Source organism: Odontesthes bonariensis, chromosome 14 (genome assembly GCF_027942865.1).
Source record: "Odontesthes bonariensis isolate fOdoBon6 chromosome 14, fOdoBon6.hap1, whole genome shotgun sequence".
Classification (NCBI taxonomy): Eukaryota; Metazoa; Chordata; class Actinopteri; order Atheriniformes; family Atherinopsidae; genus Odontesthes; species Odontesthes bonariensis.
The window spans coordinates 18,954,932-18,982,370 of NC_134519.1; the positions used below are offsets into that span (position 1 = coordinate 18,954,932).

The 27,439-nt window shown below is 41.1% G+C and overlaps 1 protein-coding gene across 1 annotated transcript in view; it reads left to right on the forward strand.

The window, feature by feature from the left end:
• The window catches only part of cdh2 (cadherin 2, type 1, N-cadherin (neuronal)), a 58,410-nt gene that overhangs the window by 20,427 nt on the left and 10,544 nt on the right, over positions 1-27,439 (forward strand). Inside the window, exons 3-12 of the mRNA XM_075483321.1 lie at positions 16,399-16,607; positions 19,821-19,988; positions 20,730-20,885; positions 21,915-22,059; positions 22,367-22,539; positions 23,538-23,675; positions 24,133-24,318; positions 24,989-25,242; positions 25,894-26,036; positions 27,078-27,311. Coding sequence (XP_075339436.1) covers positions 16,399-16,607; positions 19,821-19,988; positions 20,730-20,885; positions 21,915-22,059; positions 22,367-22,539; positions 23,538-23,675; positions 24,133-24,318; positions 24,989-25,242; positions 25,894-26,036; positions 27,078-27,311 — 1,806 coding nt within the window. The remainder of the gene's footprint in view (positions 1-16,398; positions 16,608-19,820; positions 19,989-20,729; positions 20,886-21,914; positions 22,060-22,366; positions 22,540-23,537; positions 23,676-24,132; positions 24,319-24,988; positions 25,243-25,893; positions 26,037-27,077; positions 27,312-27,439) is intronic.

Below are 27,439 nucleotides of genomic sequence, written 5' to 3' on the forward strand. Positions count from 1 at the left end.
TGCTGATGACCTCCTAATGTGGATTCCAGTGATGCAGAAAGGCAAATGTTTTTGCTTCCAGGTCTTCCCACTATCCCGGGTCGCAACAGCTGTCATGTTATCCCCTTCCTGCACATAACTCCAGGCACAAGATGCAATACAATATCTGCTAGCATCCCAGCTGGAGTAGCCTAAAGATATAGCCTGTTATTTTGACAGACGCCAGCATACTTAATCATTAGAAGTCCAGCTCAACAGCCCTTTTTTTTTTTTTTTTTTTTTTTTTTTGAGGCTCACTTCCCAGTTGGAAAGCAACTTTAAAGGAGCACAGTTGGATTCGATGCCTTCAGAATACCAGGCTGCCAATTAGTGCTGTAATTTCTCTTTGAATGTTTTTAGATGGTAGCCTACACTGAATGCTGTTAAAGGTAAATCTTATTTACACTTCCTGGGTTAAAGAGTAGTGGCCAGCACAAAGGAAAGTGTCCCCTCTTTGCAAATCTGCTGGGACCACACTGAGCTCCGTTTCTAACGGATGGGTCTTTTTAATGTGACAACTGAAAAGTGCCCCACGGTTTTTGTCACGGACGAGGACACAACAAAACGGCTTCAGGCAGGGTTCTGCTTTTACCCCCTCTTTGTCTTTGTTTCACAATGCTTTTCTTTTTTCACTATTCCCTGTCCTCTCCTCCACATCTCTCCTTTCTCTGTGAAAAACTGATATGCAAGACCGCTTCAGGTTACAGCGCAGACAGTAAGATTTTTTTCAAACGGTAAACTCTGTGTATAACAGGCTGTTGTGAAGGTACGGTAATAGCGATGAAGGAACCAAGCACCAAGCACCAAGGGAGGAGCTACTCTTCCCTTTGCCGCAAGGCTACAAGGATTCAGCTCCTGCCCATTGTGAGCTTGTACGCAAAGGGATTTGAGATGTGGATGGTTTTTGACCCTTCTACGCCCACATCATGTAAATGAGTGCACAAAATAGAGGAATGATACAGTTATGAGTGGAAGTATGCGTGTTTTTGATTTCCACCAAAAATAATAAGATTGAAGTCAGAGACTTGTTTATATGTTAAAGTGGGTATTGTCTTAGAGATTCCCTTTCCTGAGTTTTATTGTGTTTACCTCGCAACGTTCAGTATCCTGGGGCATTTAATTAGTGCGGATTCGAATGCAGGAAGGAGAGCCTGTTTTCACCTAACTGTGCTTCTTCTATATGGTGCTAAAACAGTGGTTGGGAAGGCAACCAGAGATGTCCCATCAACCATGCAGTGCCCCTCCTCGAACACTGCTATTGTCCTCGTGCACAAAGGATGGGGGGATGTGTAACGCAAGATGAAGGAACGTGGCGAGGTTCATGAACACACCCTTTACCAGACTGCATCTTAGTATAACGGCTAACCATTTCTGCTCTTGCAGGTTATCGATTTCACAGCATAAACATGATGAGGAAACATTAATTTCTTCGATTCCCTCTTATGGGTTCTAACTAAGTTGCTGTGTATGAACTGAACACTATTATCTTGGCAATTTTGCCAAAATTGACTGTTACTGAAGTAGCAGACAGGGAATTACTAGTATGTTTAGCATGATAACCTGGCTGTTATTATGACTTGATTATCAACAACAAAGAAAGTGAAAGCTATTACCAACGGGTTGCTTACAATGTTTATGCGAATTAGTGGGAAAGACCTGTAGATTTGAATATTCGGTTTAGGTATGGAGATAATACAAGGTCAGAGCTAAAGCTGTACTTATACGTGGGTTAATAAAGGTCAAATGTGTCGGTGGAAAAGAAGTGTGCAGTGAAAGGCTAATGAGTTGCTCACATTTTCTCAGGAAAATGAGGGAACTTTAAGATTTTTCTTTGTTTGCTTTAATCAGGCTGAAAGTGTGCCGTCCCCTTTCTTTTCGTGTGCCTTGTTAATGAATGTAACGGCAACCCGTTTGACACATAAGTAATGAAAGTTAGACAGCTGGACTTAATGGCTTTTACCTTTCAGCATTGTCTTTTTAAACCTGTTCTTCGCTCTTATGTTGATTTTTGCACAGGGCTGAGATGTAATTTAATACAAAGTAATGCATTTCAAAGTAAGAACGGCCTTCATACCCAATAAGCTAAAAGTATTAGCTGAGCGTGATTGACAGCTTTTGGTTAATTTATTTCTTTTTTTCTTTTTTAGCTTGTAAGTCTATTTATTCACACAATAATTGTCTATGCTCACAGAAATGAGCTGTGGCTGTAGTTGTATTTAATTCAAACCTGTATAATTTCCATTTTTTTGTGTCCAGCGGCTTCAGCTCGCTGTTATTGAGGAAAATCTGTGACTTTGAATGTTCAGTTACAGCGACACTGTAAAATGGTATGTCCGTTGTAATCCACTGTACAGCAGTTATTTATTTGTAATCATGTATTTGCATAAGCGCTTTGTTAGCATTTGCTGCATTAAAAAATGCGTTTCAAGATGCACTGTCAGCGTTTTTAATTGATCCAGCATTGTCAAATCTGTGAGACTTTTGCTTGGTTTTTAAAACTCGGAATGAATTTAACGCACTCGATTCAAACCATGTGTTGAAAGAAGTTGAAAGGTTTCATCTGCATCAGCAGACACAGCTGGCCGGCAGCCTGTGATCTCATGGCATTACATGCTTGCCATATTCTGCTGCACTCATTAGGCTTGCCAAAAGCCCTACTTCTGCTAACCAATTACTTTCCATCTGATGACAAATCACATGCTGATTGATGAATAATTTGTCAGAAGTGGTTGTGCTTTCCTCAGGAAAAATAAGAGCGTGAATGTGTTGTTGTTGGGCTCTTTAGGCTCCCTTTGCATCTCTGACGTTGCAGAGACGCGTAAGAACAGCAGAAACACCAACTGAATGTTATTCATGGGAGCTGTGCCCATTTCGGAAAGTCATGTATGACATTGGCATGAGAACTGCAGTCCACGCGGTCAGTGGTGTGATCCTCGACAGTGAGTTACGGCATAACTGCTCTCAGTGCTGATCATTAACACTTCTAACACACTGTGATATTAAAGTTTGTTTTATTGCTCTCATCAGCAGCCATGCAGTGCAATAGACACATGTTATTGAATTCATATAATATGAGATACGAGGTCGTACATCTCGAGTGTCCATTTATATTGCCAGATCTGTCCTGTGTGGTCCGAGAGAAAATAGAGTAGCAGCGAAGATCATATTGGCTCATAAGCAGCTGTGCCATACCCTGACCACAGAAGATGTGAACAACATGAATAAAAACAATAATAAAAAAAAAGGTTATTATGACCCCTGGTCCAATCGTCTGAGTCCCTACATTCATCTGAGCATGGTCACACACCTGGTGCAGACACACTTTGTTCAGAACAATAAATAATAAGCTCACTCTTTTATCAGCCAATGAAAGTAATGAGATTAAGCCACTGGGAAGAAAAAAAAAAAAAAAGGAAGGAAAAAAAACTTAATTCCTCTGCCCACTCCAGTGAATCAGGGGAATGTGGATAAGCGAAGAGAACAGCCTCAGATGAGAAGCAGTCTAAGCAATAAAACCAACCACAGACCAGGATATGCAGCCCCAACCCCCCTCCCCCCAAATCACTCCTGTTGGTCCGTTCGTGCACTTTAAAAAAAATAGGATCAATTTCAGTCTTGAGAATTGCTGTTCTTGTACCTGCAGGCCAAGCAGAGAAGTGTAGAGGAAAATAGGAGCCCACCTGAAATGATTTAATCCTCACAAACATTTCCAACAAAAGAGCATTACTGTATCCTGCCTGTGTCATGTGCTCGCCGGCCAAGTTCTGCCAGTTTTATCCACCTTTGGCCTTTCACCAGTAATAAAAAAAAAAAAAAAGGAAAAAAAAGTAAGCAGATTAGTGTCCAGAAAGAACATCGTTAGTATTCTTTAAGTTTGTTGTTTTTCTTGTTGGGGAAGTAAACTGCAACAAAGAAAAATCTGTTCAGCTATGTAGGCTTAAGCCTCTGCACAATGTTGTTGTGGAAGTTGTGCTGGATCGTGGTAAGAATTGGCTTGTCACTTGTATATACGTCGAGGAAGAAAAGACAAGCGGGGAGATGCATCAAGAATCGGTTGTTGGATTAGGGTGCTGCAGTGTGATTTGTTGTTTAATCACTCCCTATGCATAAGCTGTTCTAAGGGGGATAGAAAAGCTTTTGAATAAGCTGCAGTGGCAGCAGGATGTCTTCCTGGGGAGTCTTGCCTCTGTTTGCATAACACTGACTCTGTGCTTCATTTTATTTCATTTGTTTGACTGAAAGGTTCTACTGAAGCACAATGATGGGACAGCACCGACCAAACATAGCACCTCATTTCTTTCCACCCTGGCAGTCTCTTGCTCTCTGCACGGGTTGTGAACGATGAAGGCAACTTGACCACTTTGCGTTTTGGAAATTTGAAAACCTACTTCACAGTTGTGCATAAGTATGGAAAAAAAAAAAAAAAAAAAAAAAAAACGATAAAAAAAACCCTTGAAAGATGCAGCTGTATATTTGTGACCAGAAATCTTTGCCTCTTTTTATGACTCATCACCGCTGTAAGCACTGACTGCATGGCAGCCTGAGAAGCTTTTTTACTCTCATTCACATGTTTGTGCCACCTGCTTGTTTGTGCCACCGCTGTCAATGTTAGCGTGACCCTGATAAACGTTGCAATCTCCGACAGGCGACAGAGTATTCCCACGAGTCCTCGTGTTAAAAAGCCGTGGTCTGGAAACATTTCTGGAGGCGGCCTTTCCAAGCAGAGACAGATTTGTACATGGTCTGCTTGTGGTTTGGTGTTATAGCTGCAGACAAACCGAGGACAGATGTGTTTGGACCCCCATCCTCCTCCCCCCCTTCCTCTTTCCCTGTGATAGTTTATTCCCTTCCTCCCTCCTCCCAGTTTCCTTAATCTGGGAGTCATTGTGTCTGGAATAAAGCACAGCTGCACAGATCCCTCTCTGAACCCACTCAGCCCAGCTGATTACATGGGAGCAAGAAAGCTCCGCTCTCATAGAGTCCACCAGCACAGCCGAGCTCCACACATGCTAAAGCTCTACAAAACAGATAACGCATGTGAGAGGAGACACTTTTTGTCCTGGCCCGACGCCAAGATTAACTGTTCACACCTGATGTCTCAGCTACTTTGAGCAGCTGTTAGCATGCGAGGACAGAGGAAGACAGGGTGAAAAAAGCTTTTCTTTTTATTATGATAAAGCCCTAAGATGGTCTTGAATTGCTTTACAAATGAATCGAGTACTAGTCGCCATCCTCAGAATAAACTCCCTCCTCCTCCTTTTTGATTCTACTTAGCTGATCTGTGTGAGCACAAACCACATGTGGAGGAGGGTCAAACAGGTTAAAGTGAGTTAGCAGCAAGATCTCAGTTGTTGCTTGATATTTCCAGGAATCAATGCACTGCAAAGAGAAGCGCTCGGCTTACTTGACACACTAAGACGGTGTTTTTGTATTCACACGGATGCTTGTATTTCTCTGTTTGCTTTTTTTTTTTGACTGAAGCGGCACATAACAAGCTGTCATGTGTCTGTGCTGATGTGAAAGCTTTTGAGTGTAACATTGGACTTATCTTTAATCCTTCTTCTGTGAATTTTTCATCTTTTTCTTTAAGCATCGGATAATGGCGTTTCAAGCTGAATTCGACATGTATTGATTCAAATGTGCAATGACAAATGTACATACTCTGAACTGGCAGCTACCCTAATCTCTTTAAGGAAGCTTCTCTCTCTTGCTGTCATTGTTTTGATGATAGATCTCCCCCTCCCCTTTTGCATTTTCTCTTCTTTCTAAACCCAGTAACCCAGAGATCCATACGTTGGTTTCTTTTGCTCCAATGAATGGTGCTCTAGAAATATTTAGAGATATGAGGATGAAATGAGGACAATGGTTGACAGCTGTGGCTGTAACGGTCTACTTACCATAATGACTCTTACTTTTAGTTTGAAAAAGAACCATTAAAATGTCCTCATGACCTCTTTGGCAAAATGCCGTTTTCTCCTCCTCATCTTCTCCTCATACTATCATGTTTTCTTTCAAGTTAAAAACCTATTTCATTTACAGTTCTTCCACGAACATATTAATCGATTGCTGCTTTTTTCCCCCTCTCATTTATAAAACTCACAATTTGTTGTTATCAATAAAACACTTTGACCTGTATGTTTTTCACAAGTTATTCAGAAAGTCCTTTTTCCTGTTCTTTGAGAGAGACTGAATGCCGCACTTATCTTACAATATAAGTCTTCTCTAGAGGGTGTCGGCCTCATCTCCCTTTTTGTTTGCTGCTTTTGTTCCCTGGCCAAGTACAATTCACATGCCTTCTCCCTGTTTCTCCTCGTGCCTGGACTTTTCTGAAATGAAAGGCAGAGCATAAGCAATTCCATCAGCGTTGTTCTCTAAAAATCATGGACTTGTGACTGTGCGAGACGTAATGGCCCCGGGATTGGTCTTGGATCCCCATTTGTTTTACTTCACATGTTCTACTGTAGGTGAGTGAATTGCAAATTTCTGGATATTTCATTCAACAGACACTCTAGTTGAATGAAATTTTAAAAACTCAAACTGCTAAAGATAAAGGATAAAGAGAGATTTTTTTAATACATGTTTGATTATATGCACTCCTATGAAAAGGAAAGGGGGGAAATTGGACAAAAAGGGCACGCTTGTGCATGTAGTGGGGATTGTAATTGGATGCAGTGGACTGTGTCAATCTTTACCTGAGCTGGTAATTTACATATGGGTTTGATTGACATCAAAGCTATGCAAAACAGGCACAGGTTTCATTTCCTATAAAGGTAGAGATATATCATTCCTTTTTCATTAGCAATCATTGACTTGTCAATTAATATTGAGTCATCACTGCTAAAGAATATGGTTACAGTTTAATTTGCATAAGCGCATATTAATCATGTTTGGCGGGGTCTGTCTCCCGCAGCGTTTGACTGCTTCGAGTTAGATTCCACCTTTTTTGTTGAAAGGTAGAGTTTTCTATGAATTCTGTAGAGGCCATCAGAGTTGAAGCAAATTAAAAAGAGACACATCGGGGGGCTATCAGTCAAGCCCAGACTAAAGGCAAAGCTAAAACGAAGTGGAACCAACAAACCAGTTGGCAGCCTGAGGGTTTGAATTATGAGGCAAATGTAGAGTCCCAAAAGCTGTACTTCCTCTAATGGCCTCTTGGGGCAGGAGGAAAACAATGAACCAATCCAGACCCCCCCCACACACACACACACACATTAAAATGAAACCTTACAGCAGAAATAAAAAACCTTGCAGCCAAAAACACCTTTTGTTCATTTTGGCTCATTTCCACATTCATGACAACTGTAAGGGGGGAGATTTCTACACATCTTACCCATCTATTTGTATTGACGCTTAAAGACATGACTGTGATCTGAAAACAAGTGGGTGGCATAAAGCATTTGTAAATACAAGTATATATTAGAAATGTATATTGTGAGCAGAAATCAAGAAAAAAGAAAAAAAACCGAAACCTCTGGTTATGCCGTATGCATTTTCTTCGAATGCAGACCGCCTTAACTGCCACTCGCCTTTGAATGTGTGAATATGATACACTAAACGGATAGTGTGAAGGAGTGCGTAGAAAACTAAATGTTATTTATATTATCCTTTAAAACTGCCTTAAATATAACTCATGATGTCACTGCTATTGTGTTTGCTTTGGCTGGCTGATGTGGCTCATTTACCACGACGTAATGAAAGCTTACAGGTGTTGGAATATAGTGACATAGGCATGCTTTTGAGGACGGGGGCCATCTACCCATGTCACACATCGTGTTTTTTTTTTTTTTTTTAATTTTTTTTTTTATTTACGGTGGCTGGAACAGCTTCCTTTCAGCATTAAATGAACTCCACATCAAGTGCTGACACATGAGGTTAGGCAATTTGTTTTATGAATTTAATCACATTCTAATAAACAACTGGCTAATCTTATCAACACTGATAACATACAAATGGCTTCCTCTGTGGTCAATCTTCCGGGAAATAGCTTTGTCTTCTTGAACATTCATTTGCACAACCTTTGTCCAGTACAAATCTAAGTTTTAATTAAGTGTGTGGGTTGTTGTCTGTCTGTAAAGGTCCTGTCTGTTAACTGTCATGGAATGTGTTTAGTGTTTATTAAAACAACGCGTTTCTTACTGCATTTGATATTAAAGTCTGCTCTCTTGGTTCAGTGTTATTTAACATGTCTGTCTTTAAACTAAACATTATTCAGGCTTGACCTTCTGTGCCTGTTTCAGTAGCCTCCATCACATTTGCCTTTTCGAGCCGGTACTGATGTGACTTTAGTGCACATCGTGTCAGGTGTGGAAAACACCGAGGCGAAACGGGGGGAGCACAGTTGATCTACTGCTGAATATGCCACTGATCCAGCAAGGGAAGTAGAACGTCGTACACACATCAAGCCAGCATCATGGAACTCGTTGCTCTGACCAGCAGTGCTCTCATCTATCAGCTGAGTCCATGACGCTGGCTGAATGTGTGTGAGGACACGGTGATGCAGGACCGAGCTTTCTCTTTTTGGCACGTGTGAGGAACACCGTTGGGTTAACAACCCGGACGTCTTTTTTCCCCATTTTCGTCAAAAAAAAAAAACAATGTGTGAAAGGATCTGTGGTGTCACTGCTGAGAAGAGGTACCATTATTATGGTGTTCTCATTAAGTTGCCTTTTTCTATGTTTAAATTTCAACGAAACACTTTGACCTAGATAGACGCACAGAGACAGACTCCCGACCCTCCATGTTTATACAGAGACGCATATATACTCACAACCTTGCAGGTTCACAAAGGCTCGTGACCCTCGAGGGGTACAAATTCAGTGGAAAACCTCCACTTATTGATTCAAATGTTTTAGTTTACTTCTTTCACATAGGCTGTAATGTGAGTGCCTGAAGAACCCCGTTTCTCTGGATTCATTGTACTGTTGATATCGGTCAGTCCACTCTGACTCTAGTTATAGACTCACAGAGACTTCAACGTTAGGTCTTTAGCTATTTTTTTTTCAACATTTTCTACTTCTTCATTCTAAAGTGACATTCATTTTAATCCCAGTTCTTCAGAATAAAGTGCAGTGACTCAGCAACCAGCATTGTCACAGCTGTTTGACATAATCATCATTTTCTACAAATGTGAATGCTGAATCACATGAAAAAGGAACTGTTGAGATCCCCTTTTTATTTTTAGTCCATAACTACTTCTACGTCCTTTCAGCTTTTAACCATTCATTCATTCACCATATAACCATTCAAATAATGAATATCTTCAGCTAATTGAGGACATCTCTGGGAGGACTTTTGGTCTTTTTAAACATTTAATTGTCTTTTAAAATATTCAGCTTTTTGCAGACATTCTCAAACTTTTTTTATTATTATTATTTTCAAAATTTAAAGAAGAGTACCCAAGCAGAACAGCAGCTAGTTCAACACATACTGGTATAGCTCCTTTCCTCCTCTCTCAGCAACACGTCACTAATGGGAATGGCTCTGTTGTTTGTTGATTGAGAAGTTTTTGTAAGACTTAGCGAAAGCAGAGGTTATCTCATCTCTGGCCACTACCTCTCCTTCTGTCACTTTGATTTTTATGATTGTATTTTGACACAAATGATCAAGGGGCTGAACTAAATAGCTTTGAGTCTGTGCTTTGGAGATCAAAGCACCCGATAATGTCACATTGCAGGTTGCACTGAGGCAGTTTAATGCCTGGGCCTCGTGATCAGCCTCTTCAGAAAACATCAGCTCAGCTTGAAGACACAGGCATGGGACCACATAGTGATTAGCTAAAGTAGCAGTTGACTTCTCTCCTTTTATACTTGTCTTTTGAGTATTGACTTCCAAATACAAATCAACCTGTGTAACACCTACTGTTACATCTATTTTAAGCAAGTTTTTTTTTTTTTTTTTAATCATTTGACATAACTTGTCAACACTGACATGATGAAACAGATGTGATAGATGGTTCACAACTAAAACTTTGCTCTGTTTTTATTTTAATTTTTTTTATTTTTAAATGAAATTTGAAGCTGCACAATGAGCTCTTTGGTTTAAGTTGCCTTTGCTTTCATAATGGCAGAATAGTGCATACAGATTAAAAGCAATCGGCCTATGATGTTTCATATTTATGGTCGCATCTCAACCATCTAGCACTTCAAAGCCGGGTTGACTTTCTGAAAACAGAAAATGCCAGAGATGGCACCGTAGCAGCAGCATGGTATCGCAGGGACAGGTGCGAAGTGCAGTGGAGCATTTTACCGAAACGTGTATTACAGCAGTGTGTGGTCAACAGAGAGTGACCTTTGGAATACAGAAACATTAAGCTGATGCATGGGAACACCTTACATGGCTTATTGTTTTCCCATTTTTAAACGTTTCTCGGTGCCAACCCACCTCCAGCCGCTCACCTCGCACTAATTTGGTTTATTTTCTTTGCAGTTATAAGGTGAATTAGATTATGGAGATTCATCAGAGGCATGTGACCTTTATGAGCTCACACTTTATTGTTCAGGGTTAGCTTTGAGGTCCAGTAGAGTGTTTTTTTTTTTTTTTTTTGCAGAAGGTAGTTTCAGATTGCAGGGGGATATTGGTATTACAGTTATTTACCTACCAATTAACAACATCCTACTGTGTACAGTTACTAGGTTTAACACCTAACTTTTTAAAAATGTATCTCTTTTTGTCCTCTGTACTAGAATAAGGAGGACCAGAAAAACATGCTAATTAGATATAAGTGTTCTGGCAATACAGTATATCAAGCTGCCAGATTTTTACACATTTAGTTATTTTGGCACATTAATGCTTTCACTGCAAGCTTGACCTGTAGGTATTCTGCTTGTATTCTGAAAAGCAGTGTGGCCAGTTGGTGTTTGACATCTTGGCAGTGTGGTCAGTTTGATTTCCCTCTGAAGCTTGTGTAAAAAAAAAAAAAAAGCTGCTTGTCTCAATAACTCACAAACTAAATCCTAGTAGCTATGTGCTGATAACTGCAGAAGGATGTAGCTTAGCCTTATCAGTTCTCGGCTCCAGTGGCACGTTAATCCACACAATACTCAACTGTCAGCATACTGGAAAACACAATCATTTAATTTACCCAACAAAGCCTGAAAGTAATTGTAATGTTCCCCTGCTCTTCCTATTCACTACCAACACAGGAATATCGCTGATTTTTCAAATGCCAAATACTGCCCCAGTAAAATTCAAATCCGACAACCCTGTTTTGCAACTGGAACGAGAGGCAAATGCCAAGAACTAGATTGGGAAGGTCAGAGTTTTTCGGCTCAGTGTAACGATGGGATATTGAACAATGAGAGAAATATTGCATGGGTCAACCGTTGGAGGTGGCTGAAGTTGACTACTTAGATAGAACATTGCTGGTGCACACGACCAGGGAGATGTTAGGCTTTCTTAAAGAAAAAAGGAGGTAATTATTGGCCTAATGTAGTTTTCAGAATACAGTAGTTGTTAGGTGGGGCTTAGTATCCTGGGAGAACAAATGGCCAAATGTGCAAATGTCATAGAAATGCAAGAATTTGAGAAAAAAAGAAAAGAAAAACGTACATAAAAGCAAATTAAAATGTTTTTTGTTTCCGAAGGGACTCTTTGCTGGAACAGGGGAGCTTAAAAATCTGTTTGCGACTGAGCAAGTGTGAACGGATTTAGCTGTTCAGATGCTTATGGCACTTAAATGTCTCTGTGTCTACTAATGTGTTTGTTTGTGATAAGAGAAGGTAATAGCAATACGTTTTTGAGAGCCTCTCTCCGATTCTCTAATTGAGCCGACATTTTTAAGAAGAAACCCAAGTGCGACGGGTTTGGTCATTGCAATCAAGCTGGAAAAATGAGCCAGATGCTTATTATGTGTGTTTATGCACTGATGCAACTCTTCTTTAGTCTTCCTAATTGCCAGAGATGCTTAACTGGGTACAAATACTACATTTTTTTTTCATGTAAATCCTTTACATATTTCAGAGCCAGCTATAAATGCATGGAATATTATGTGTTTGAAGTGCATTGCATTAGTAATGTGCCTTCAAGGGCTTAGTCTGGCAAAAAGAAGCCATCATTCCCAGATCTAAGCTTGAGCTACAAAATATTTAGAATCTCTGAAGAATATCCTATTTTTTGGAAAATAGAAATACGGCTTCATCTCATCTGTTTATCAAGGCTTTTTTAGTCTCAAGTGTAATTGAGCCGTGTGGTTTGGGTATTTTAGTAAAATGAATTAATGGTGCTTTCTCATTACATTAGATCAGATAGTGGCTACATTGTGGTGCTTACTTGAATAATAGTTTTGCCTGTAAAGTATTTATATGAAAATGGATATAATGAAGACGAAAAGGGTGTGTTGGGGTCTTTTTTTTTAACATGTAAAAATACACCAGCCTTGAAGCTGTAAAATATGCGTTCATAGTGATGGCCTTAAATTAGCAAACACAATGCTAAAATATAACATATGCATAAGTGATTACACATAGCAAGCAGCTATCTTACTTTGTGTTCCATTAGCGCATTGTGCTTTTAGCAATTTATGCAATAATTGGACAATTACAGAATACGCTTTGAGGGATATTTTTGTTGTCGGGCTCAAAGAGTCCGCGCACTGTTGGAGAATGCTGGCCTTAATTTAATGTGTTCTTCCCAGTTTTGGACTGGATTAGAATTTCATATCACAGCAGTTTGAATTGAAGTACCAGACTGCGAGCTCCAGCAGGGCTTAACAGGGTCTTATAAACAGTGGTGCTGGCATGGATGTCTCACACAGCACATTCATTTGGAACCTTTGCTTCATATTGCATTGTCTCACTGCCAAGTGCGGGCCACTGTACTAAACCTGGTCACATTCATTTGTGAGTAATGCATTTTGTCAGGGGTGATGAACCATTTGGCAGGGTGCGGTGGCAGTGCAGGGGAGCTGAGGTGTTTGTGCAAGTATGCATCTGCAGCTACTGATGAAACGCCTATGCTGAGTATTTCTCAACTGTCGGTGACCTCACTTACCAGAATGAATGATGGGATGTTGGGAATGATCTCACATGAGACGTTTTCGTCTTGTCACATCAACAACACATTCGAAGGACCTTCAGTCTGCTTCCTTGCAGTGAGTGTATTTTGGTAGGTAGGCAGGCATAGGTGAAGATGGCGGAACTTTTTTTTTTTCTGTTTTTCTTTTTTTTTTTTTTTTGTGCCTCTGTGGAGTTGAGGAGCCCACATTCCGTGTTTCAAATTAAATGTATGTCTCTGACTCTCCCTTTCTCTCTCCAACTATTTGTCTGTCTGAGTTAGAGTCATCACGTGATGAACAGACAATAGAGAGGCACTCATGCACTATGGAGAGGTCAGAGGAGGTTTTTGTGTTGTCCAGCAAGAGGCGGGGGGGGTCGCATCCAGGCTGTGAATAGGATCATTGAATCGGAGGTAATTTTGGGCCCCGGTGCAGGGCATTATTTGGACGGGCCTTTCTGCTGACGTGCTCGTTTCCCCTTCCAACTCCCTCTTTTTTTTTCCTTTTTTTTTTTTTTTAAACCCCAACCCCCAGTCCCCCTTGTGCTGCATCGGCATTTCTGTCCAATTCAGGCCTTTATCGTTGAGCCCGTTTCTACACACGAGATGGGGTGTGGCAACCAAGATTTCTTTCTGTCCTCTACCTTTGTGAAGCCCATACATCGAGATCTAGGTAATTGCAGCTGTCTCGGACCACGTATTCCTGCGGCTTCATAAGCCAATAATACTGGCCTGAGAAATGAATCGGCACATGTCGGACATTCTCATTCATTTTCATTGAAAATGGTCGTGCCGGCTGGGAGTTTGTTTTGTGATTGCTGTGGGGCCTGACTGTTGAGGAGCCTCCCAGAGGAGCCCTGATGGCAAAATTTCAGGCAATGTTAGAGAAAGCTAGAGCTCAGCTAGAGAGGCAGTGCTGCAACAACTCGTAGGGGAATTCTGGCGCCGAGTGCATTACAGTGCATATTCACAAAAAAGTATGGTCAAAACTCTGCAGAGACAAGGATGCATATCGTCTTTTGAATGCTTCATTTAAAGATCAAAGCAGTCAATATTAAACTACTTTTGTGTCCTTTTACGTTTTGACAAACTGATGAGTGGAATGTCCCTCAATAAAGTGCGATGGGGGGAGCCAAAACGCATACCAATTTGTTTTAGTCATTCACAAGCACTAACCAGGCTCATATCTCTTTATAGCAGTTTCTCAGCTGCAATAAATCTTCTAAGTTATTTTTTTTTTAATTGCTTTGCAGGAGAAAGGCTTTTGTGTGAAAGTGTCATTAACTTGTTAAGCAACTAACTGTATCAACTCTACTTTTATTTGCAGAATAGCCTCATACAGTCCCTCTATTTTAAACACCTTTGTCAAAATTGTGGGAGGCCATACAGATCCCACCTTGAACTTTGTGAAGCTTATGCACGGACTGTCCTCTGCGGCATTGTGAGTTCTCTTGACGGTCTCTTACTCTGTATTCCTCCTCTGTCTGGGTATCTGCTCCTGACATGTGATGGCTGGTGATTGCCTGAAGGCTTTAGGTTTACAGGCACCTAGCTTTAAAGCAAAACCTTCAGAGCGAGCGAGAGAGACAGACCGTCATCTATCTGATGTCAGCCAGGTTGAAAGAGGGGAAAAAAAAAAAACTAATTGGTCAAGGGTAATTGGACAAAGGAAGCCAGGAAGGAGATAGTAAATATAAAGTGTATTCTAGTCTCGAAAGAAAGATGTTGTGAACTTCTGTCCATTGTTAAAACTTTTGTCTCTCTCATGTTGAGCACTCACTTTAAACAACAATTGGTTGAATGAGAGAAATCTGGTTTGCGGTCATGATTCCTCGTCTTGTCATTGTTTAAATCTTTTAGCAGGCTGTAGTGGGATGAGAAACATGGTCCCTGCAGAGGAGTTTTGAGGGTATGGTTTCTGACAAAGTAGAACAAGGTTATATCTTAATTCAGGAGGATGAATGCACTGTCGTTCAACTCAAACTCTCCTTTAGGCTCCGTCTCTTCTGCTTTCGCTTGAATTTAACTTCTCACCTTTTAAAAATAGGCTGGTTTATACTCGCGTCTGGCTTGTTCTGCTTTTTGCTGTTAACTTTACCTCTTTTTTTTTTTTTTTTTTCCCCTATAAGGAAGTAATTTTACTTCCATTTACAACAAGTTCAATATCGGGACCGAGAGCCTCCAGCTGAAAACATCTGCAAGAAATGTTTTAAATTCACCACTCTAATCTCTGAGAGATTTAATACATGTAGGCTGCGGTGTACTTGTGGTTTTCTTTAGACCTCAAGCTGGTCTGCCGCATTCTTGCCTCGAGCCTGGAGGAACCTGATGCTCTGTAGACATCAGTGGCCTCCCTGGGGTAGCAGCACAAAGGAGGATTAGGCACCCACCTTCAAGGCTTTTCTTTTAAAGTAATTCCACAACTGCTTTAATAATTCATAGCAGCTTCAGCAGAACCTCCATACAAATGATATATGGCAAAATAGTGATCTTTATAATTCTATAAACACAAAGGGAGTGGGGCGGTGGGGGCTTTCAAGGAAACATTTCCACACAAAAGGATGTGGAAAGCTCTTAACTGTTGCTGAGGTACTGCATGTGTGTATATGTGTATGTGTGTGCATGCAGGAGGTACATGGGCTGCACTGTACTGTCACTGAGTTGTAACATGAGCTGATGTTGTACTACTGCCACTGAGTCACCTGTGGGACTTGAGCCCCCATGAGCCACCTGTCTGCTGAGTCTGGATGGGTACTCTTGAGTTTTGGATGTCTGTGTGCTCTTGCCTATGAAATAAACATCACACTCGCATCTGTCTGTCGAGGAGTTTGGGAGTGTAGTCATCCACAGGAGGTGTCCCTGTTTGTCATAGGGGACAAAGCTAGCATGAAATAGGCCGAGTTGGAAATAAGACTTAAAGAGACAGAAAGAAACAAACATTCCCTGTATTTCATTTTTTATTTTTTTTTCAAAGCCTAACATTGCAAAGCGTGAACATTGATCTTATTTATACACAAGATTCTGAATGTAACGTCTCGTTGTTTTTGTTGTTTTTTTCTAGCTTTAATAGCTCTTAAGAATCGCACTTCTCTTTTTTCCTTAAGTTTTTTTTCTCCCTCCATCTTTCTCCTCCACTGCACCTGTTTTGAGTTATACCTTTGGGGCACAACTTGAAGTGAATAATGTATGAGCGAGAAGGAGAATCAGAAAACCTTTGTGGACCCTCTGTCTGGCTGCCTGTCTTCCACTTCCTTTGTCTGTATTTCTAGTTGTTTTTTTTTGTTTGTTTTTGTTTTTACATTTTTTTTATTTATGCGTTTGTTTTTGTTTTTTTTCTTGACTTCACTTTTTCAACAAGTTCGAGCTCAAATCTGTCCCTTTCTCTTGCAGTGGGATTTGTCAGCTGTGGCCGAGGCGGCGGGCTGCGTTTTGAATGCAGTAATCCATCTGACTTTCGGATAGAGGCCGACGGAGTAGTTTATGCTGCCAGGGCTCTCCAGCGCACTGCGCTCCCTGCATCGCCTTTGCAGATCAGGGCTAGTGACACCGCCACTCTGCAGCAATGGGTGACCAAAGTCAGGCTGGCGTCTTCCTCGCAGGTGAATACATCATACATACATACACCACACTGCAACATTCTGACTCGTTTGTTGGCTATCCGGCTGGTGTTTTTGCCAATGAAAGGTTGAATGATAATTTTTGCCTTTACATAGAATAACCTATACTTATTAGGCGCACTGTACATTCACAGATGACAACTTCTCTAAATTGTAGCAGGTGCTCCGTGAGAATGGATGGATGCTAGCTAATTAAAACTTAATGTGTCAATTTACAAGGAGCATAAACATGTACTCAACATGCAAGAGCAGATGCAGAATAGCTCCCAATAAAGTTTAACTCTCTGAGGTTATAGCCTTATCATCCAAAAGAGGAAACACTTATTTCAAAGCTTTAGAAGATGGGAAGCATCTGTCTGAGCCGCACAGTGCCACTCAGACTGTTCCACTGGATGTGTTGTGCGGTCATCTGCTGTGAGTTAGAATGACCGTGTGCTCGCATGTTAACATCGCTGGCTGAGAGTCAGTGGAAGTCGATTTAAAAAAGATGACCGTTGAAAAAAAAATATTTGAAAATAGCTCTGCACATGTCATGTCTGGCTGGTTTGTCGCCAAGAAATAAAAATAAGTAGTAAAGGCTGTGCTTTTATGGTAGTTTAAACTCAGTTAAAGACTGTGGACTATATGCGCTTGCTCAATTGGATGATATCTGCAGCCTTAATCTCACGTGTACAAATGCACTCGTGCTATTTTCAGCCGTGTGTTACTTAATATTCTCACCCTTTCTGTGGGGTTAAAAGTGGGCCTTTATGTGCATATGTTAGTGATTATTGCTGTAAGTTCTTACATCATTAGCCTTCTGGTGTTTTTATAACCACCTCCATGTGCTGTAGCCCTGGTTGCTTTACACAAACCAATGTCCTTTTCTTTTATATTTCTCTAATGTAGTTCTACAAATGGCCAAGCGTTGTTTCTAAATATGCAGCACGGGAGACATCCATTTTACATGGATGTCGATTTAAAGTTTTGCTGACAGTTTCGTGTCAGTGGTGCAGTAGTTTGTTCAGCCAAATTTCAACTTCTTGTGGGTAATAATTTTGTGACTTTTGAGGACACCATTAGCCACTGATAGTAATTTGCTATAGGAAATCCTGCAGGTTTATGTGGTTTTAATGATACCATTACTCACCGCTGTGAGTTGGTCAACGATAAATAAAGGTAAACATTTTGAGTCGGAGAGAGGTAAGTCTCTTATATCGGCGCCGTATGTGTGCACAAATGATCGACGCAGCTCTGGTCTGAATTTGTTTCGAGCTGTTGGATTTTTCCCTGAACTGTTCATAATGAAATCAGGGATTGACTTCTCTGCATTTCGCTTGTTCATGAGGTCATGAGCGGTTATCCTCTCCCCAAGCACAATTATTGTCATGAATCATCTCGCATCTCTTAATCACATCAGTGATTGTATTTTTTTTAATAGCACCATTAATGCACCAGCCTTGGGAAACATTTTAATCAATGACGACCGAACAATATCCTCATTAACATGAGTGCATACCTCCTTGCCCCACTATCTTCATCTCCATTAAAACTTGAGCTGTACTGCAGTCCGAGAGGAGAAAACATTTCAGGGTCCGAAAGACTGAATTTTTTATCCAAAAGGGCAAATACACACACACACACACACACACACACACACACACACTCTCACAAACACACAGGTTATCACTCAGGCCAACACTCTCCAGGACTCTGAGGCAGACTCCTGGTCTGAAGATGGAGAGTGCTTGCTAAGTGTGGATGGGTACAGACCTCCAGCGTACCAGAGATGGATTTGTGTTGGGCTGAGCGAACCCACCATCCCATTCATCATTCCAGACGCAAGTTGCAAATAATTACTGGTCTCACTCGCAGCCATTTTAATAGGGTAATAGATATTTCTGAGGCATGCTCTTTCACTATCTGTCCACATGCTTCTCTGCATTTTCAATGTGCGAAAGCAGTATAATCGGATTTCAAACATGATTAGGGGCAGCTCTGCGACAGCTCCCCAGATGTTAGAGGAAGGGGAGCGGGGGTTACGGGCCACGTTATAAGGTGAAGAAGTGGTAATTAATTTCTCTGTTTGCTTAAGGCAATTAGTGTTATTTTGTAGGCTGTGGCTGCCAGACAAGCTGTCTGCTTTCAGACATTCACAGCCAACAAAGACAGACTAAAGACTCAAAAGAATGTTTGCTATTATTTATTGACAATGACAGATTCAACATATTGTTTTTTTTGTCTGTTTTCCTTCATGCCTTGTTTTGTTCAAGGTTATTTTAACTTTCTCTGGCAGAACTTCAGTCTCCTCAGTCTCTGGAGCAGCATAAGCAATTTGAGCCATCTGCGTGTTTAGTGTCTGGCTTTCAGGTACCATCCTCCTTTGTTTCAAATCTCATTCATTATAACTGAGGGAGGATGGCAGATCCATTATGGAAGCTGGTCTATCTGTGTGGGTGTGTTGAATCAGGACATAAGAAGAGGTCTGCCATTTAAAGCAAACGAGTGCTGGAGGTGTGCGGCTGCCGCAGCAGTGATTCAGGGCAATTTCAAGGCACACAGTCACATGTGTGCCGTGTGTATTTTAGGCTACAAGGAAAGTCAGAACAGAAGGTGTTGTTTGATTGAACAGACATTTAGAATGGATTTTGAATAACATTTGAAAATGGCAGCCTGTTCTTTCATCCTAATGATAGTTTCCTTTGTTGATAACCTTTTGGTTAAGGGTCATTGATTAGTCTGCAGTGTCACTCTTTGAAGCAAGGTTAGGATTTCATTCACACAGGTCCATGCTAATGTGCTAACATGGTGTTGCTGTGCAGGTATTTAGTTGCAATATTCACTCAGTCCGCCTTGATAGCGTTTGCCGATGAGCCTGATGAACACATCAAGCAATTTGCATCACAAATATCACCGCATGACGATTCAGAAAAACAACTCCAGCTCATCCTGAGTGGAACACGAATGTACATTTCACATGTTGTGGCATCCAGTGTTATGGTGGTGTTGGAAATTAAATGATTTGATTTTCACAGTCATTAGGAATTCCATGTCGACATGTGAAAATGTTGAGGTGTCCCTGTGTGGGGGGGGGGGGCAAACCAACGTACAATTCAGTACTGCCCTCCTGGCAGCTAAGCCTCCCGGGTCTTTAAGAATATCTCTACTCGTACTTTACTGCATAGGTGTGATCACTAAATCATTTTCTTTTGTCAGGTCCAGGAAGTTGCTGGCCCTGCAGTCATGCCCAAGGATTCAAAGGAAATAGTGTTTCCATCTCGAAACGCAGACAGCCAACTGAAACGCATGAAGAGAGACTGGGTCATCCCCCCAATCAACGTCCCGGAGAACTCACGAGGCCCATTCCCACAAGAGCTTGTCCAGGTAATATATTTGACTCAGCCGCATGCATGCACACAGACGCCAGCCTCTCAGCTTCAAAGACAGCACATTTTGCTCAATATTACAATTCTCCCAATGCTCTGAACTCCAAATCAGAAAGTTACAGGCATGAGACCTGTGCCTTCAGTGAAATGCCTGAAATGATAGCACTTTGCTGAAGTTTATTGCTCTTTTTTTTTTCTGCTGTATTATTTCTTTTGCTTCGGGCAGGGCGATCCTTACCAGTATAACGTGGCATTGTTAAAAAGCAGCGAAAAATATGAAGCACTTAACAACATAATTGTTGCTCGATTAACCGTTTAGGTATCATATCTCCTCTTTTCACGACTCAAGGACGGGCTCAGCCCAATCTCTTGGCATCAATTGTGTGTTCAGGGCAAGGTGTGGGTGGCTGACAGAGCACAAGCACTTGGGACAGTTAAGAAGTAGATCTATTTCAGCACATTAAACTTACTTCCTCACACTGTTAAATCCTGCGCTTGCCATATGTACGTTTTTACTTTTTATCTGGCCATATTTTAAAGGATGATTCTAGGCTTTAGAGGGTGATATCAAGAAGATTAAATGGTCTGTTTGCTCGGAAATGATCATAAGTGTAGGCACAGAAGGGCTCGGCTTAAGCCGGTAAAGAAATGATTATGCAAAAAGAAAACATACATTAATTTTTTTTGCTGTTGTAATAAAAGCTTGAATATAGATATTAACAAATCTTTGCGTCCACAGATCCGCTCTGATCACGACAAAAACCGGTCTCTAAGATACAGTGTGACGGGCCCCGGTGCCGACCAGCCTCCCAATGGAATCTTCATCATCGATCCGATTTCAGGAGAGCTGTATGTCAACAAGCCCCTCGATCGAGAGCACATCGCCAACTTCCACGTAAGTCAGACAAAGCGGTTCAAAAGAAACGCTTTTTAATGATTACCTTTTGATTTGTAAGTAGTCTTACAGTCTGCTTTATCAAGAAAAGTGTTTTGTTTTTTTTTCTCCCCTCTGGCAGCGCGTTACATTCCTGCCAGTTTGGCATGTGCTCAAGGTTCACGTGTAGCCTAAACAGTCTACTAAGACTCAATAAAGACCAGAGTCTCCCAGGAAATCTGACTTATCCGTCTGAGAATTTAAAGGATTTTTTTTTTTTTGACTGAATCGCATGTTGGACACATTACCATAACCTTCAGCTTCAAAGCTGCTTTATTCATGAGTGCTTTTCCCAATGCTGTTCAAAAAAATATAAAGCTGAGTCATAGTTAAAATTAATTTATAGATTTCAGCATGTTTATCCAAATTATATTCGAAGTTCACAAAAGTCTCTCGTTTCTTAGCAATTTCATCATAATTTCTCTGTACACGGTTCACACTGTAAACAATGTTATTCACTGAGGTGTACAGACCTTTACTTATAAAACAAAAGTTAACTTGAGGCTTCTGAGTTTTCAAAAACAGAAATAATATATTTATATTTATATATATATATATATATATATATATATATGTAAGTAATAAAAAAGCAACCGAAAAAGGTATCCGTTTGAGAAGACGTTCATAAAAATGCGGAGCCAAAGAAAAGTTTGTGTTGTAGTCTTCTCTGTGGCTGGTATCTGGCTACAGCTGCTCATTGTTTTTCTTGTAGCGTGTACATGCTGAGAAAAAATGTGTTCTTTGTAAAAAAAACAGAATCCCTCTCAGTCCAATTGATCTGAATAAAAGCCCTTTCTGAGCCATTTGCAGTTCTCCTCTTACACAGTTAAAAACTGCTAGTGACAACTTGTGGGTTAAATATCACGTAAGCGTTAATGGGCGACACTGAGCGAGCGGTTTGTGGTTTGTCCCAATATATTGTTTCACAGTTGAGAGCAACCCTCTCTTAAACCGCTTTACAGCCCACGTGTGTTTGTTTTTTCCCTCCAGCTGAGAGCTCACGCAGTGGACCTGAACGGGAACCAAGTTGAGAACCCTATTGATATTGTGATCAACGTGATCGACATGAATGACAACAGACCTGAATTCAGCCATCAGATCTGGAATGGCACTGTTCCTGAGGGTTCCAAGCCAGGTTAGCTCCCCACGTGAAGTCTTTCCATTGCCGTCTGAGCCTCCAGCTCCACATGTTACCATAACGTTGACAGATCAGAGAGTGCCGATGTCTTTCCCAGGATAACTTTATTGTCAACACCCTATCTGCTGTTGTAAAGCAGCCCGTGTAATTTTAAGGTCGAGAAGAAGAGCACTGGTTTACAAAGCTATAAAACCAACAATGTTTAATATGGCAGTATTCACTCAATTTCTAATTGGCTGTAAAAGAATACAGATGGGGGGAGTAACATGAAAGTATTGACATATTTAATTTTTCTGTCTCAAAGGAACTTTTGTCATGACGGTAACATCTATTGACAAAGATGACCCTAAAACAGAAAACGGTATGCTACGTTACAAGATATTGTCTCAGAATCCCGAGAGTCCGACCTCCAATATGTTCACCATTAACAATAAAACTGGAGGCATCATCACCGTGGCAGCAGGCCTGGACAGAGAGGTATTAAATCCTTTTTTTTTTTTTTTTCAATCTTTTGTTGTCTTCCGAGGTCACATTTTTGTATGTTGCATCTGCCTTTTGTTCTGCAAAGCCATCCATTACATTGTTTGTCTTCTTGTCTTTGCTACTTGCAACAAGATATCAACAACACTTTTGCCTCAATGGAATGCGTCTTTGAATATTGGAGACTATCATGATTTTTAATTTTTTTCCCCGACTGTTTAAGAGCTAATGAGCCCAAGTAAATTTAGCTTATTACCAACTAAATGAGAAGTAGCAGTGGACTTGGCTGTTTCACACTTATTTACTCTTACAATGAGTCGGTGTGCATCAGTGAGCAGCTAAGTGTTCCTTTCCCCCGATTCTCACTTTCTCTTTCTTTCTTTAGCCCCCCACAAAAGGAGCTTTTTTTGGTCTCCTCTCATTTCCTGTGCCATAACCGTTTCCACTCTTTGATTTGATTGGGAATGCATGGCTGTTTCAGGAAAATAAATAAAATGATATATACAGCTGGAGCTGGTTGGTTCAATTCTAGGGAGGGCAATCCGGCTGAGTTAGCTGCTCAATCACCTCCACCCTGGGGCCATACTTATGTCCGCCAGTTGCCACCATGAAAGTAATTTGCCCAACTCTCATTACCTAGCAACTGGTCCATCACCTGAGCGATTTTTAATGTGAAGAGTTTTGTGTGCTTCATGATGGTGTTTATTGTATTTTCACACAAACTTCCATAGGCCCATAAGGATGAAGTCGGATTTGTAATGGAAAAACTCACCATTTATCATTGGAAAGAGGAAGCTGGATGGCTCTGTTTTGTTTGATTTTTACATTTAAACATTCGCTATTGTTTTCACATACAATGTGCTGACCTCCCATTGAGTCGACTGTAATTTAATCCAACAACCTTGGAATGAATTCTGTCTAAGTGAAGCATCTAATACGAGGTTTTGTTTGGAATTCACTATGTTTATTGTTGTCTCCTTTGTCTTCTCACCCAGAAAGTGCCTCAGTACACGTTGATCATCCAGGCCACTGACATGGAGGGCAACCAAATGTACGGCCTCTCCAACACAGCTACCGCTGTCATCAGAGTCACTGACATTAATGACAATCCACCAGAGTTTACTGCTGAAATGGTAAGAAAGAAGGTTGATATCCAAGATGTCAACACAGTAGTCTTAACATAACAACAGCTCCACCGTTTCACCGTAGTGTGGATATATGCGCTCAACCATCGGTTCTGCTGGCTTTGCACTTCTGAAGCCATTCAGATATACAACTCTCCACCCGCGCATAAAGTGTTATTTCCACCTCCAAATGTTGACACCTGCAACTATGGGGATGTGTGCCTGAGTGAAAGAGGCACTTACCGGGCTCGCGAATCACTGAAATTTGTAATGCTGCTGTTGTGCTATCAGGGGAGCATTGGAAATGAGATGACCATGACGACATGATAAGTTACCTTAGATGTCTATTTACCCAAGATGGGTCCTGCTGTGCTGTGTGAGGAGGTCTTGGTGTGTTTTTTTTTTGCTGCCACTGCAGTATCACTAACAGCTCGCTCCTCTGTACCTTCATGGTTTATTCATGCAGTTTTTCGGCGAGGTGCATGAGAACCGCGTGAATGTTATTGTGGCCAACCTCACGGTGACTGACAAGGACCAGCCCAATACACCGGCATGGAATGCTGTCTACAAAATCACTGGGGGCGACCCCACCGGCAGGTTCTCGGTGCCCACTGATCCAACCACTAATGAGGGCTTGGTAACAGTCGTCAAGGTAAGGCCTCCTAATCCCATGCAGATGCATATTCTATCTAGTTGCTAGGTTATTCTGTAAGTTTGTTTATTACATTACATAAACTTTTTTTTTTTTTTTTTTTTTTTAAAGGCGCCACATTTGATAGCTGTTTAAATGTGTAACATTGCTCCCTGTGGATGTAGAAAACAAACTGATAATCAAACAAAAAGTGTTTTGTGTCAATCAGCTGCAGCTAAAAATCAAAGTTCACTGCACAGTTCTCAGCTGAGACTAATTTATTGTCTAATTGACTCATTTATGGCTGTTCTGTTTGCAGACATCCTGTTTGAGATTTGTATAAATCTAAATTTACAACACATAATTGAAGTTGAACCATTTCTTTTAAACTTCTCTTAACTTTTTGTATTTTTTCTTCGAGTCTATGCACTTTCCAAATTAAATCAAATGGTTACGCAACTCTTACACCAGCTCTTGTTGTGCATCCTTGAGGTTACCACAAAAGTCAGGATTCAGTCTCTTTATCTCATTCTGTGCTGCGGAGAGCCAATTTTCACAATTTAATTTTTTTCGTTCTTCATTCTTTTAAGTTGCTCTCTGATCTGTGCCACACGGCACAGATATGAAATGGAATTCATCTCATCTTGCATTTCATGTGCGAGTCACTGTGTATTCTCTCACTGCTTTCCAGCCTATTGACTATGAAATCAGTAGGACGTATGTGCTGACAGTGGAAGCGAGGAATGAGGTTCCCCTGGCCAGAGGCATCCACTCTCCCAGACAGTCCACGGCCAGTGTCTCCATCAAAGTGATAGATGTCAACGAGAGCCCCTACTTTGAGCCCAACCCCAAACTTATCAAAACGGATGAGGGGATGATGGCAGAGTCAACTCTGGCCACCTTCACTGCGCAGGATCCTGATCGTTTCATGCAACAAACCATCAGGTACGCCGGCTAGCGAAAAGAAACGCTGATTAAAATATAATGCATCTTTTCAAAGAATCAAGTTCACTCGTATGAAGACCCAGAAGAATTAATTCAGTCTTTAAAGTCGCCTCATTTCCTAGAACGTCTGCAGCATATTTAAATTACTGCAGATGCATTTACAACTGATTTAAAGTCTTACTTTACTCGGTGTACTGATCATTTTAGGTGTAGGTTTCTGACAACTCTTCTCTCAATTAAATCTTTACAGTTCCTATATATTTGTGTGTGTGTGTGTGTGTGTGTGTATATCTCAAACAACATCATCTTCTTGGAAACTGTTCATGCGGTACTTCCACGATTTGTCCTACAAATTAATTTGAAGCTGTGATTAAAAAGAAGCCAGTTTGGTGTCCCCGTGAGGCTGCTCTCAAAAGTTAGAATAAATATATAAAATGCATGATGTCTAAAATATTTATTCTGTGTAAACAGATGAAGCTCTTTTGCATAAAGTAATGCCAACATACTGTCTTCTGCCGAAAAAGGAACTGAGCCTTGAAACTTTTTCACTACCTTAATGCAATAAGTTGCAGATAGCTTATAAATTGAAAGTATGAATGTAAATCTTTTATATGAATCTTTTAATTTTTTTTTTTAATTTTCTTCCTTCAGATATTCCAAACTCACAGATCCGGCAAACTGGCTGAGGATCGACCCCCACACTGGTCGGATCACAACAATTGCCATTTTGGACCGAGAGTCTTCTTACGTGAAGAACAGTTTATACAATGCAACATTCTTGGCCACTGACAGCGGTATGTAAGCATTCAAATGGTACCACGGGTTCCGAAAGGAGCTTATTGAGCATCTGTGAGGCACTGGTTATGTGCTCTAGGTGTTTTAGCCAGACTGTTACACAATCTATGTTTCAGGCCATTATTATCAAAGTGTTCGGGAGCAGCTAGTATTCCCCCTTTTTATTTTAAAAAAGAAGCCTGCAGATGTTTAATGTCGCCCAGCTCTTAAAGGTCAGTCTTCCACCTAGCATCCTTTGGACTACTTTCGAGAGGTTCTTTCTCCTGAAGTCGGTGCACATATGTTTCATATCTGCTGAAGGATCTACCTCATTTATAGCCGCAACAATGTCCTCTTAAGCTTGAAGGACAACCATGTACCTGGCACTTGGTGTGTCTGGAATGCTGACCGCCTTAGTTGAAGGTTAATGGGCACGCAGTTGCAGAACCATCTAGCGTGTGGATGTTTTCACCTTCTGTCCACACTGCTGGGATTTACCTCTGTTCAGGTTTACCCTGTTCTATGGGGCATAGCTTAGGCCAAGAGGCTTAAAAACTCTACCAATAAAGAGGTTTCTCAGCATTAATCGGTCAGGATTGGATGACTAGCTCCTTTGAGCGTGGCCTGAATGTTAAAAAAGCCTCTTAGCTGAGTGAATACATAGAGGAGCCTGAAAGGAGCGACAGTGGTCTCTTTTTGTCTGCTTTAGTATTCCCATCCCGTGCCCTTCATCAGGAAGACGTTCTTCAGAAACACGCACACACCCCAAATGTTCTGCTATCTAACTCTTTCTACCTCCTCACTTGAAATTAGATACTCAGATCTGTATGCGGTTTGTATTGGACTTCTGCCACTAGAATAAATGGCTATTTAGGGACCCAAAGAATAAACTCCATACTTTACTTTTCTGTGTTGGCTGTATAATGATTGCACAAAGAGATATGGCATTTCAGCAACATATATTTCTTTCCATATGCAAATTTTTGGAAAAACCATTTTCTCATAAATATGTATATGCTGATTTTGTGTGTGTGTGTGTGTGTGTGTGTGTCACCGTGCAGGTGTGCCACCAGCAAGTGGCACAGGCACTCTCCAGATCCTCCTGCGGGATATCAACGACAACGCACCCAAGGTGTTCCCTCAGGAGGTGGAGATATGCGAGAAGCCAGAGCCAAATGCCCTCAACATCACGGCACTCGACGGGGACCTGAACCCAAACGCAGGACCCTTTGCCTTTGAACTACCCAATAGGCCCCCTGATGTTAGGAGAAACTGGACCATAACGAGAATCAGCGGTGAGATACAGAGCACGATTTGGCATTGATAAACCCTAATTCACTTCAGCCAGGGCCATTTGTCCTGTTTCAAAACCCCGGGCTAATGAGATTAAACTAATCTTCAATTTGCTGTTGCTGGGATGACA